Source organism: Sceloporus occidentalis, unplaced genomic scaffold (genome assembly GCF_023333645.1).
Source record: "Sceloporus occidentalis isolate IW3139 unplaced genomic scaffold, rSceOcc1.0.p SCAF_5, whole genome shotgun sequence".
In the NCBI taxonomy this organism is placed as follows: Eukaryota; Metazoa; Chordata; class Lepidosauria; order Squamata; family Phrynosomatidae; genus Sceloporus; species Sceloporus occidentalis.
The window spans coordinates 17,261,350-17,273,458 of NW_028316985.1; the positions used below are offsets into that span (position 1 = coordinate 17,261,350).

The 12,109-nt window shown below is 40.6% G+C and overlaps 1 protein-coding gene across 3 annotated transcripts in view; it reads right to left on the reverse strand.

Moving 5' to 3' along the window:
• Nucleotides 1-2,222: 2,222 nt before the first annotated feature.
• The window catches only part of PEX26 (peroxisomal biogenesis factor 26), a 64,595-nt gene continuing 54,708 nt past the window's right edge, over nucleotides 2,223-12,109 (reverse strand). Inside the window, exons 1-6 of one of the 3 annotated variants that reach the window (XM_089527733.1) lie at nucleotides 11,922-12,009; nucleotides 10,668-10,923; nucleotides 6,898-7,038; nucleotides 5,539-5,852; nucleotides 4,486-4,632; nucleotides 2,223-3,315 (exon numbers count right to left, since the gene is read on the reverse strand). In XM_089527733.1, coding sequence (XP_089383859.1) covers nucleotides 3,212-3,315; nucleotides 4,486-4,632; nucleotides 5,539-5,852; nucleotides 6,898-7,038; nucleotides 10,668-10,897 — 936 coding nt within the window. In that variant the 5' untranslated portion in view covers nucleotides 10,898-10,923; nucleotides 11,922-12,009 and the 3' untranslated portion in view covers nucleotides 2,223-3,211. Of the gene's footprint in view, nucleotides 3,316-4,485; nucleotides 4,633-5,538; nucleotides 5,853-6,897; nucleotides 7,039-10,667; nucleotides 10,924-11,651; nucleotides 11,749-11,921; nucleotides 12,010-12,109 lie in introns of those variants that run through there. The other 2 variants (XM_089527732.1, XM_089527731.1) reach the window with 2 other exon arrangements.

Genomic DNA, 12,109 nt, shown 5'->3' on the forward strand with positions numbered 1-12,109 from the left:
CATGCCTTCTCCTCGGACTCAAGATGTCTTACAAAAATTAGAACAGTTAAAAAACACAAAATTATAATTAAAAACATACAAGAAGTTATTAAAATTCAGTTAAATTACCCATAGAATTAAAACCAATTAAAATGAATTTATTAAAAGCACAGGAAAACAAGCAAACCAGGACATTATTAAAAGACCCAGCAATCAATTTCTAAAAGCTGGCAGATGGCCCTATTTTACTGCTGGACTCCTTAACAGCTTTCAGTACTAACAATTGTGGCCTCATTGTGAGGAATGGGGTGGGATTGGGAGGCACTATTTTGCAGTAATTGAAGTCTTATCTTAAAGTCCCCAAAGGTGGCATCCAGGAACCAATTTCTTGAGAGCTGATTTATGAACCAAACAGGATTCCATGTCATCTTGCCTCCTATGCTATGTTGGGAGAGGCCACTGCAATATATTGGGGCTCTCTTTTTTAATCAGAGAACTCAGAGAAACTATAATCATCCCACACTAGTACTTAAGAGGGTTGTGATGGATTAATTTGTGAATTTAACAAATTGAGACTTAATCCAGACAAAACATTAAGTGGTAATAGTTAACGGAAAAACCAATCTGGGATTAGGTGTGTGCCATGTTATGGACAAAGTTGCCATTCCAAAGGCTAATGGTTTGGAGGTGTTCATGAATTCAATGTGATGACTGTGACAAGAGCTATCTTCACAGCAGCTTAAACTCATGTGTCACTTTTAGTCTCTTCTGGAAAAAACAGACCCAAATTAAATCTACATCCCAATTAAATAGTTCTAACACAGACCATGTATGAACATACACCTTTGAAGTGTTTAGATAGTTCAACTGATGCAAAATACTGGGCATCCAGATTTCTATTTGGGACTTCCCTTGTAGATCACATAAATCTATTTTTGTTCAATCTGTATTTCCCACTGTCATGAAAGATGTTTGAGATGTCTTTGTCTCTCCATTTTCATCAATACTACAGAACTGAAATAAATATGTGACAATTAGCCCTCAGCAGCAACTCCAATAATTCCACTGTACATATACCTAGTCCTTGAACTTTTCTAAGGATATAGACGAGGTGGAGCAGGTTCAGAGAAGGGCACCACAGGTGATATGAGGTATGGAGAACAAAACATAGGAAGAAAATAGTTTTTTGGGCTATGTGGCCATGTTCTAGAAGAATTTATTCCTGATGTTTTGCCGGCATCTGTGGCTGGCATCTTCAGAGAATGCTTTGCAAGAAGAAGAAAAGTTGAAGGAGTTGAGCATGTTCAGCTTGGTGAAGAGAAGACTGAAGACATGACATGATTTCACTCTTTAAATGCCTTAAGGGTTGTCATGAAGAGATGGCAGGCCTCTTGTTTACTGGCAGAGAGGGTAGGATCAGGTCTAATGGTTTGAAGTTACAGGATAATAGATTTTGATTGAACATTAGAAGGAACTTCTTGACAGTAAGAGTGGTTTGGCAATAAAAGCAATTGCCTAGAGAGGTGGTGGGGTCTCCTTTTCTTGACACCTTCGAAGGGACCTCACCAATTGCCTGGAAAGGTCTCCTGCTTGGGATTTTTTAACTGGAGATCCTGCACTGATGGGAGGGGGGAAGTTGAACTAAATGGCCCATGAGGCCTCTTCCCACTTTGATTCTATGACTCTAGGAATCAGCTGTTTTGAACTGTGAGTCCAGCTTTTATACGCTTTGTGGGACTACATTAGCACTGGTAATTTAGCAATCATTCTGAATAGGACCTGGTTTGGAAAGGTTAGCCATTGGATTTGGTGCCTGGGGGATTCTGGGAATTGTCATCCAAAAAGGTAACTTTTCAAGATCTTGCAAAACAGTTATTGAAAATACCGAATCATCACTTAGGACAATGGAAGGACATGCTATGAGACAACCTATGAGAATTTTAATAATCAAAACAATTGACAAATATCTACCATGTACCTCTGCTTTGAGACACCCACATTTTGTAATTGTTGTTTACTGTTTGTTAATGAATACTTATTTTTAAACTGACCTATATGTTGTTACCTTACACAATCAATTAAAACAATAAAAAGACCTAACAAAAGTTGTGTCCTGCCACTACTCTTCCCCTTGGCATGGATAATGAATATATTTTACTACATTAGTATAAATAACTTACTCAGACTTTTTTAAAAAAAGCATTTATTTTAAATATACACCAAATGGGAGTATGAACAATGGCACACTTAAAATTTCTGTCTTTAAAAATATACCCTTTGGAAGCTCCTCCCAAACTAAAACAAAAGAACATACCTTTGTCAAGCCATTTTAAAAAATAACCAGCAAGCATATTTATATAATGATTACAGCACTTTTTCTATCAAAGTCCTAGCTATGCTTAGGATGGCATCAGAATTATTAATTTGAGGAAGGCCACAATAGTTTCCCTCTTTCTCTTCCTGGCACTAATCCTATTCTTTAAAACAGCTATGTGTGACAAAGAAAAGGTCAAGCAATTGCAGCTTTATCGATCACTTCACTTCCACACCAGAAAGTCAGGTACTGCTATACTTTCACCTTGCTACACAGAGATGTCATTAACAACGATGCTCTGGTGGTGATGGTGGGACAGTGGTAACTTCACAGAGGAACTGAATGGACAATATAAAAAAAAAGACAAAGCATTCTTGTCACGATCACTCTCCCTTGGTCCACACACCAAAGCACTGGTTATGTCCCTATGAGCAAAAAGCACACACTATCATTAAGCCATGGCCAAATGTCAGCTCAAACTATCTAGTAATAGTTATACATCATGGGATGCTACAGAGCCAGCAATAACAACTCCAGAGAGAAAATGTTTAGTGGAGACAGGGTGTGTTACAAATAAAGAGATGTGAAGGTAAGTCCTTCAACAATCTCATCCAATGTTCACTTGGAAGTAAGCCCCACCAGTCTCAACAGAACCTACCATTAAATAAGGATGCTTTTAGGAGTGTACGTCAAATGGATAGTCAAGTTGAAATGATCCCACATTGAGGAGGAAAAAATCAATAGAACAGAGAATTTTTATAGTGCCATCAAACCAGATTATATTCTTGAAAAAACACCTGAGGTGCTCTCCCTCCCTACAGCAATACAGACACCATGACTGGACTGTGGATGTGTTTGGCTTTTCATAGTTCTCCATTGAGCACTGTTTCTTCATCAGAAAGACAGCAGTAAAGTCAGTTAGTCTTGAATAGGAGGCCGGAAATGTGAAGAAAATACCGCCAGTCGGGCTTGATGGAAAAGCTGAAGTAGCCGATAGATGAATGGCAGAGCAGTCGGAGAGGCTGGAAAACATTAGTGGAAGATAGTGACATATTTTTCCATTTACGCCATCATCCTTCAATACTTGCTATAGGGGCTAGGCTGATGGGGGCTAGGCTGATACCATACTTGGAAACACTGAGGGAAGTCACCTAAACACAGACTTTTTAATTTTTATTTTATTTTATTTTTTGGCAATGAGGAAGTAATGGAGTTATATTTCAAAAGTAGCAGAGACAGTGGGAATGAAGTCACATTACAAGTATAACAAGTCATATTTTTCTACTTACTTTCTGAAGTTATATTTAAGACCATTTTTAGAGGGATCTTGAGAATATTTTTTTCAAGTTTTATGCCATCCTTCATCAATCTTATGGGAATGTGTGCATGTGTTTAAAGCAGTAATTCCCAAACTTTGGTCCTCCAGGTGTTTTGGACTTCAACTCCCAGAAGCCGCAGGCAGTTTGGCCAATAGTCAGGAATTCTGTGAGCTGAACTCCAAAACATCTAGAGGACAGAAATTTGGGAACCACTGGTTTAAATTGACAAAAATTTATGAGCAATACAAAGTTGCCCATTAAAAAAACCTATAACATCAGTTGGCTACTGAAACAACCTCCATAAGAAGTAACAGGAACACATTATTTTTACAAAGTAACATCCCAAGCTCTAGGCTTCCCAAGGCTGGAATCTGCAGGGCCACAAGACTAGCAGTGTTGGTAACCTACATAGATAACATTACACTGAGTATTACAATGTGTAACAGTGATCCATTATTCCTTCTTTAAGTGTAAATAAATTGTCTTCCAAGAGCTCTACCATGGGTAAAAAATAACTTTCATACAGCTGGAATATTTTTGCAAGGTCAAAAGGGGTCTCTAGCATGGACAGCCCTCCAACCTCACCTATATAATTTGCCACTACCTCTATGGTATTGTTATGTCAGCCTTCTTTATTGGGTAGCAATGAAACAAACATTCTGGAGCTGCACCTAGCAACCAAGGTGGGTACACCAAGACAGGTAAAATTTAGAGCAATGTGAAGATATTTGTTCTACGTCAGAAACACAAGACCTTGCCTTACTACCATCAGTCTCTGCTGTACGGACAGGGCGCTATAGGTCATTCCAGAAATCCACACTCTGGATTTTTATTTTAAGCAGTAATATATGCTTTCCTCCCAGTCTCTCATACCTGGATCCAGTCTCACTACGATGAGACACAACATGAACGCAGCCAAGAGTGCCTTTTTGTAGGGAATTGAACAGAGCTGACCTGCTAAGGATCCTAGCACTCTACTCAGCTGTGCCAAAACTGTCAACATCTTTTGGGACACCCAACCTGCAACACAAGAAAACAGGATTACACCAGGGAAAGTGAGGAGGACAGATTACTTAAGAAAACAGCAATGGACAACTTGTGGAACTCAAAAAATGTTGTTACACTGCAATCCCATCAAGTATAGCCAGCAGAACCAATGATGAAGGATGATGAGAGCTGTACTCCAACAACATTGAGAGGGCCACAAATTGCCACCCAGAGAGAGGAGATTCTTTAAAAGATAGCTTTTAACGTTCTTTCCAAAAGATCCGATAGAAATCACTTTTTTTCCTTAGAGGGAAACTGTTGAAGGTTAGGAGGGAATCACTTTGGCGTCACATGGGACACTGAAGGGCCACAGCCCCTCCTGTTGTATGTCCCCAATTTTAAGAGTTTTAAGAATTTTTAAAGGCCTCCTTTGCCCCCAGTGCATGTTTTTTGCTATACCCCCACTTCTAACTGTTTTAAAACCAGCCTTTTCCTCAACTGAAGTAAACCAAAACGTTTTAGTAGAATTTCCTTCCGGATAGAAATATTGAGGGGTGCTGAGGGGTCTCAAAGACAACACTTTCACCACTACTGTCTAATAGTAGTAGAATTCAAAAGTATAGCTATGCTAGTCTCTAAAATCAGTATGGAGCAAGATTTTGTAACACCTTTGAGACTAACTGAAAGAAAAAAGTTGGCAGCATGAGGTTTCATAGACTTAAGTCTATGAAAGCTCATGCTACCAAATTCTTTCTTTCAGTATGTAAAGAGATCTTATAGCCCCTTTTAGACTAACCAAAGTTTAGCAAATGTTATTGTTTTGGGCAACTAGAATGTGTGGCTAACATGGCCTGAGAGTTGTAGTTCCCTAAACAAACTTTTCTAAATTCTAGGCAACCATATACCTTCACCTTCAAGACTGCTAAAACAAAAGCTTACCCAACTGCTGCTTCCATGCCACATCTGGTGGAGCCTCGGGAATCAGGCACTCTTCTTCCTGCCGTAACCACTGATGCCTTTTCTCCTCAATGCTCTCATGCACTTCTATGTGCTGCTCCTCACTCAGTGCTTTGCAACCTTGGACTAGCACTTCTGCCTCGGCAAAGTGCCCAAGTGGCAATAGGACATGGAAGAGATACAACTGAACCAAGAGTCCATAACTAGGCAGGTGCTGGTTCATGGAGGAATGTAACCAGTCACTGCCGATTTCTAGCATCACTTGAGGTTCTTCCACTTTGCTATGTAGGAGAATGCTACAAGAGAATACAACGACAACACTTTAATGCACAGACAATGCAATACATGTATGCAATTGTATTTTCTATAGACATTTTCACAGCATTTCATGTAGAAAGGAAAAAGCCTAAATGGCCTGGGAAAGGCCTAAATACCCTAAAGGCAACAGATGCCATCTGATCTTGAAAGCTAAACAGGTCAGTCCTGCTTAGTACCTGGATGGGAGACCACCAATGAATTCCAGGTGCTGTAGGCTATACTAGGGGATCTAGGCAATATTTTTTCCCATTTATTACTCTCCTATGTTCTTTCATGTCTTCTCTCTCTCTTTTTTCCCCATAGAAAATGAATTACGGAGGGAAATACAGAAGAGTCACACAATATCTTTTGATTGGTAGCGCTAGGAACCAACTGCTTTGAAATACCCATTAGTCTAGCATTACAATTAAGTGACACACCTACACAGGACAGTACTACTTCAGGCTGTAAACAGAGCAACCATATGACATTTTAAATTAAATTGAGACTTTATCTATAATTCAAATATCAAATATTCAGCTGACAGAAAGTTTAATTTCACGATTGTAAGACTACCCACAATGCACCTTCTTTACAGAAAGCCTGTATGTTGGGGTGGTTTGAACGCTCAAGTAGGAATCTGGGAGACCAGAGTTTGAATCCCCACTTGGCAATGGAAACCCACTGGGTGACCTTGGCCAAAACATATTCTCTCAGCTCAGAGAAAAGCTAAGGCAAACCCCCTCTATACAAATATTGCTAAGAAAACCCTGTGACAGGTTCACTGTAGGGTCACCATTAAGTCATAAAAGGATTTGAAGGCACAAAACAAACTGTTTCAACCCCAAATCTTCCACATAGAAAATTACTAGGTCCAGGAGAAGGCAAATCACAGTCATTCTCTATATTATCTAGATTTTAGTGTGGAGAGAATTGTTTTCTAGCAAGGAGCAGTCATGTGAACCTCCACCTGAAGGCTAAGCTGGTACCAAAATAGGTACCGTTTTGAAGAATACTAGGTGTAGACAGAAAAAGAGAACCCACCACAGCTCTAGAATTTTGGGAGGCCAGCAGTCAGGATCCTGGTAAAACTGAAGAATCCATGGAAGGACATCCCTCCACCGGTCCATTTCGGCCATTGCCTGGATACCAACTATGCATAAAGAGCATTTCAGTTCTTCGGAGCTGGTTCAGCAAACAGAGAGAGAGAGTAAATTAAAATTGGGAGCAGGAGGGGGGGGGGCTAAAAACAACATTCCTGCAAGCAACATCAAAATCTTCACTGCTTTCAGCTAAATATCTGTCCACTATTCCTATTGTTATAAATTAAATTGAGACATTCTGTTTATAGCCCAGATATCAAATTCTTGGATGATAAAAAGTTTGCTTTCACTATTATGAGAATATTAAATCCTGGGGTCTTTCACACTACACAGTCATAGCTCTATGATTCCACTTTAACTGCCATGGCAACATCTTATGGAATCCTGGGGCTTGTAGCTTGGTGAGGCACTAGAGCTCTGGGGCTCACAGTTCTAAGTCCTCCCTAAAGTGCAAATCCCAGGCAGTTAATAAGGAAACATAGAACTACAACTGTGGAGTTTGAAAGGGCCCCAGGTTATGGTGTATGTGTCTGCATGTTATTAAGAGAATGGATGAATAGCCCTCTCACCTGATCTGTGTGTAGAATTGCATGGCATAGCCATGTCATTCTGGAATATCAGTATGCAAAGGGATCTGGTAGCACCTTTGAGACTAACTGTGAGAAAGAAGTTGTTCAACAAGCTTTCATAGACTTGGTCTACTTTCTCAGATGCTCAGAGTGAAGTACAGTTGGCCCTCCATATCCATGGATTATTTATCCAGATTCAAGGATTCATGGCTTGAAATATATATATATATATATATATATATATATATATATATATTCCAAAAAGCAAACCTTGATTTGGCCATTTTATATAAGGGAAATCATTTTACTATCTATTGTATTTAATGGGACTTGAACATCCATGGATTTTGGTATCCACAGGGTGGCCTGGATGCAAAACCCAGTGGATTGCAAGGGCCCAGTAGATCAAGTCTATTAAAGCTTATGCTACAACATCTTTCCCACAGTTAGTCTCAAAGGAGGTACAAGGTCCCCTTGGATACATGTGCTTGTGTGATGGATACATCCATGTAAATGTTGGTTCCAACATTAACCAAGACATTCTGCCATGCTGATGATTCCGGTACCAAAGCAAATTGAGCAGGTGGTTGAAATGTAACTCAGCACTGGTGATGGAACAGTATCCTCCACTGCACCAGAGAGCAACAGACTACAGCTGGCCCTCCACATTTGCGCCTTTGACTTTTGCAGATTTGGTCATTTGTGGTTTTGATTAATATGTTCTGTCTAGGAATTGATAGGTCCTCAAGCGCAACTCTTGCCAGACGCTAACCATAGAGTTGTGCTGGAGAACCTAGAACATCCAAGAGAAAATACTTCTCTAAGCATTTGTAGGTCCTCCAGGTATGATTCTATGATCAACTTCTGGCAGATATTGACTACAGAGTTGAACTTGAGGTTCTGGAGATTCCTAGAGAGATGTTCTCTAAGGTAAAAAGAATAGTGTTTTTGTATTTGCATTTTTTCCATATTCACTGGAGATCTTCACCCCTAATCCCAGCAAATGTGGCGGTACCACTCTAGTCCCAAGATAAAAATCCAAGTGAAGAACAGGTTATGTGATACACATGTGCTCCAACAAAGGAGTAAATCCTGCTCTCTCTCCTCTGACCTATTGCCCGAGGTAACTACTTCACTCTGCTTAATGACATAACCAGCCTGGCTGTTTTCCACAGACCATTAATTTATTCACTGTTGTAAAGTATGAGCCATGGTCACCAACTCAGAGAGCTTTTAAAGTTCAGAATGTTTCACCAAAAATCAATCAGTGGTTTTTCAATCAGTAATTTTATGTAATTAAATAGGACCCCCTCGGGTGAAAGGTGGGTTCAGGGAAAGTTCAGAAACTTGAGTGCAGCTACAGAATAGGGTTTCAGTGCCTGGACAAAGCTCCGCAACATGACCAAATCAGTTTCTATTTTGATATGCTTTTGGACTGGTTTAATTTTCCTCCACTTTCTGCGATTCTGTGATCATTGGACTTGAAGGGGGAGATTCCGGTTTAATTAAATGTGGAAGCTACTTTGGAAGCTTTCTATACAAAATAAAAACAGAAGGAACAAAACCAAAAGCCAAGCAGAGTATATTTGACCCTAGCTGCATCCGCACTGCAAAAATAATCCAGTTTGACACTACTTTAACTGCCACAGCTGAATGCTATGGAATTCTGAGAATTGTAGTTTGTTGTGGCACCCGAGCTCTCTGACAAAGAAGGTTAAATGTCTCAGAGAGCTACAGGATTCCAAAGCACTGAATCATGGCAGTTAAAGTGGGGTCAAACTGGATTATTTCTGCAGTATTGCTGCAGCCCCTGCGGTATTACCTGTGGTATTTTATCTGTGAGCCGCCTTGGGTCCCTTTCTGGGAGAAAGACAGCATATAAATAACATGCAGTAAATAAATAAATAAATAATCTTACCATACATTTTTTTCTGTTTGGAAGATGTCTTCCACCTTCCAACTTTCAAATAAATTATTCAAGATGAAATTTTAAACCACTTCACCTTGTAATGCTACTCACTCTAGAATTTTGATGTTTTGACTCTGCATTGAAACTCAGCCCTTATTCCTCCACTACTTGTGATAAAACTACTGAAGTGCACAAAACATACTAAAGTTAACTACATATAATTCTCTTTAAGGGAAGCTTGGGAGCCTGCAACTTTGCAGGTGATGTTACAGTCGGTACTCCATATCCATGGATTCTTTATCCATGGATTCAACCATCGACAGCTTAAATATCTTCAACAAATACATAAATTCCAAAAAGCAAACCTTGACTTGGCCTTTTATATAAGGGACACCATTTTACTATGCTATTGTATTTAATGGGACTTGAGCATTCACGGAAGTTATTATCCACAGTGGGTCCTGGAACAAGGGCCCAGTGTATATTGTAATTTCCATCAGTTCCAGCCACCTTTGCCAATGGTCCAGAATGATGGGAGGTGCACTTTAACAATATCCAGAAGATATTGCAGGGCAACTAGATGTCATAATCAGAAAGGAGGGCAAGGCAAGGGAACTCAAAATGTACAGTTACACAACTGTGTAGTGTGAAAGGATGGAGTGAGCATTGGAGGAAAAAAACACTAGGGATAAGAGATATACATCTGTGTTCTTGTGAAAAAGAAAAGCCTATGTTATAAGAAAGGCTTATTCCAGAACATCCTTCAGGGCTGTTTGACAGTGGAACACACTCCCTCTGAGTGTGGTGGAGTCTCCTTCTTTGGAGGTCTTTAAGCAGAGGCTGGGTGGCCATCTGTCAGGGTTGCTTTGATTGGGAGTTCCTGCATGGCAGGGGGTTGGACTGGATGGCCCTTGTGGTCTCTTCCAACTCAACGATTCTATGATTCCATTTTGAGATTCCTTCTAGGCAGTTAAATGGAGGGCGTGTCCTGGAAAAGGAGGACATTTGGTCATTCTGGCCACATGTCACTCCATCTCTGCTTTAAAAGAGAAAAAAACGACACTGCACCACATCTCGGAGTTTGGAAAAATTATTTTTTTAGGACTACAGCTCCCAGTATTCCCCAACTAGTATACCTAGTGGGCAGGCTGTCTGAGGGATGATGGGATCTGTAGTCCAAGGAAGTTCTCCAAGAGTCTGAACTCTCAATTCGTTTTAAAAATCAGTGCATACCTGTTGGGATCTCCGTTCTGGGATTCGCCCATGAGACTCTGGCAGCCTTTTTCACATTTTTCCAGGGCAGCTGGGAAATCTCTGTGCATCACCAGAAGATCAGTAGCATCCTCCAGGAAAGAAGCAGCGAGGGAGGCCACTGGGGAGAGAGAAAGGGGCTCACTGCTTCTCAAGAGACCCCCAGGCCCACCGATTGCAGCCAGGGCCGCCGAGAAATCGCTCCTCATCATGGCTGGATTGGGATCCTGTCTTTGACCTGGGAACAAAAAATCCAGTCTCGGATTTCATCATGCAATCATAAACTTTAGAAAGAAAATTGCATCCTTATTTTTCCATCTATGAAGCCACAACCCTCCAGGGTGACCATTATCCTTGTTGCAAAGGAAGGCAAGGGTTCCAAAACACACTGCAGAAATAATCCAGTTTGAGCACTGACTCAGTGCTAGGGAATCCTGGGAACTGTAGTTTATTGTGGCACCAAGTGTAGTTTATGGTGACAGAGAGAAGGCTAAATATCTCAGAACTACAGTTCCTCGAATTTCCTAGCATTGAGCCAGGGCTGTTAAAATGGTCTCACACTGGATTATTCCTGCAGTGTGTTTTGGACCAAGGTCCCACAAAATGTAAGACATTCAAGTATAATGTATATTATACTATTCCTATAGTACATTGCTATAATGTAGGACACTGCAAAACTAAGGCTGCAAACATTCATCTAAATACAATTCCACACTTCTTAGCCATGCTCCAAATGGAGGCCATACTGGAATCCCTCCTAGAGAGAAGGCTGAAAGGTAGGTCATGTCCTGGAAAAGGAGGACATCTGGTCACCCTGCAACCCTCTCTGCCCTCTGCATTGAGACCCCAGAGAGAAAGAAAAAAAGAGAATAGGAAGGGGGGGGGGGAATTCTAGTATTTCAATAAAATGTTTCCTTAGCTTGCACCAAGCTATTTTCCCTAGGAGAAAACACTGACTTTGCAAACCTGGTCCCATTGCTTTCCTCTCTCCAAGGCTATTTAGGCTGCATCTGCACCGCAGAAATAATTCAATTTGACCCCACTTTAACTGCCATGGCTCAATGCTGTGGAATTCTGGGAAGTGCAGTTTGTTGTGCTCTGCTGGCACAACAAAATGCAGTTCCCAGAATTCCACAGCATTGAGCCATGGCAGTTAAAGTGTGGTCAAACCGAATTATTTCTGCAGTGCAGATGCAGCCCAAGTGTCAAGAATGGCTGCAATGCAGGCGGTCCTACCCCTGGATAGGTTCCTTTCCAAAAATCACAGGAACACAATTCCACTCTCCATTCTTTGCTTCTCAGCTGAAATTACGTCTTCCTCGACTGATTGCATGCACAAAGCAGCTTTACAAGAAAGCATGATGGGAAGTGTAGTTTTGCATGATAGGAAGTGTAATTTTTTGCATGATGGGGAGGGTAGTTTA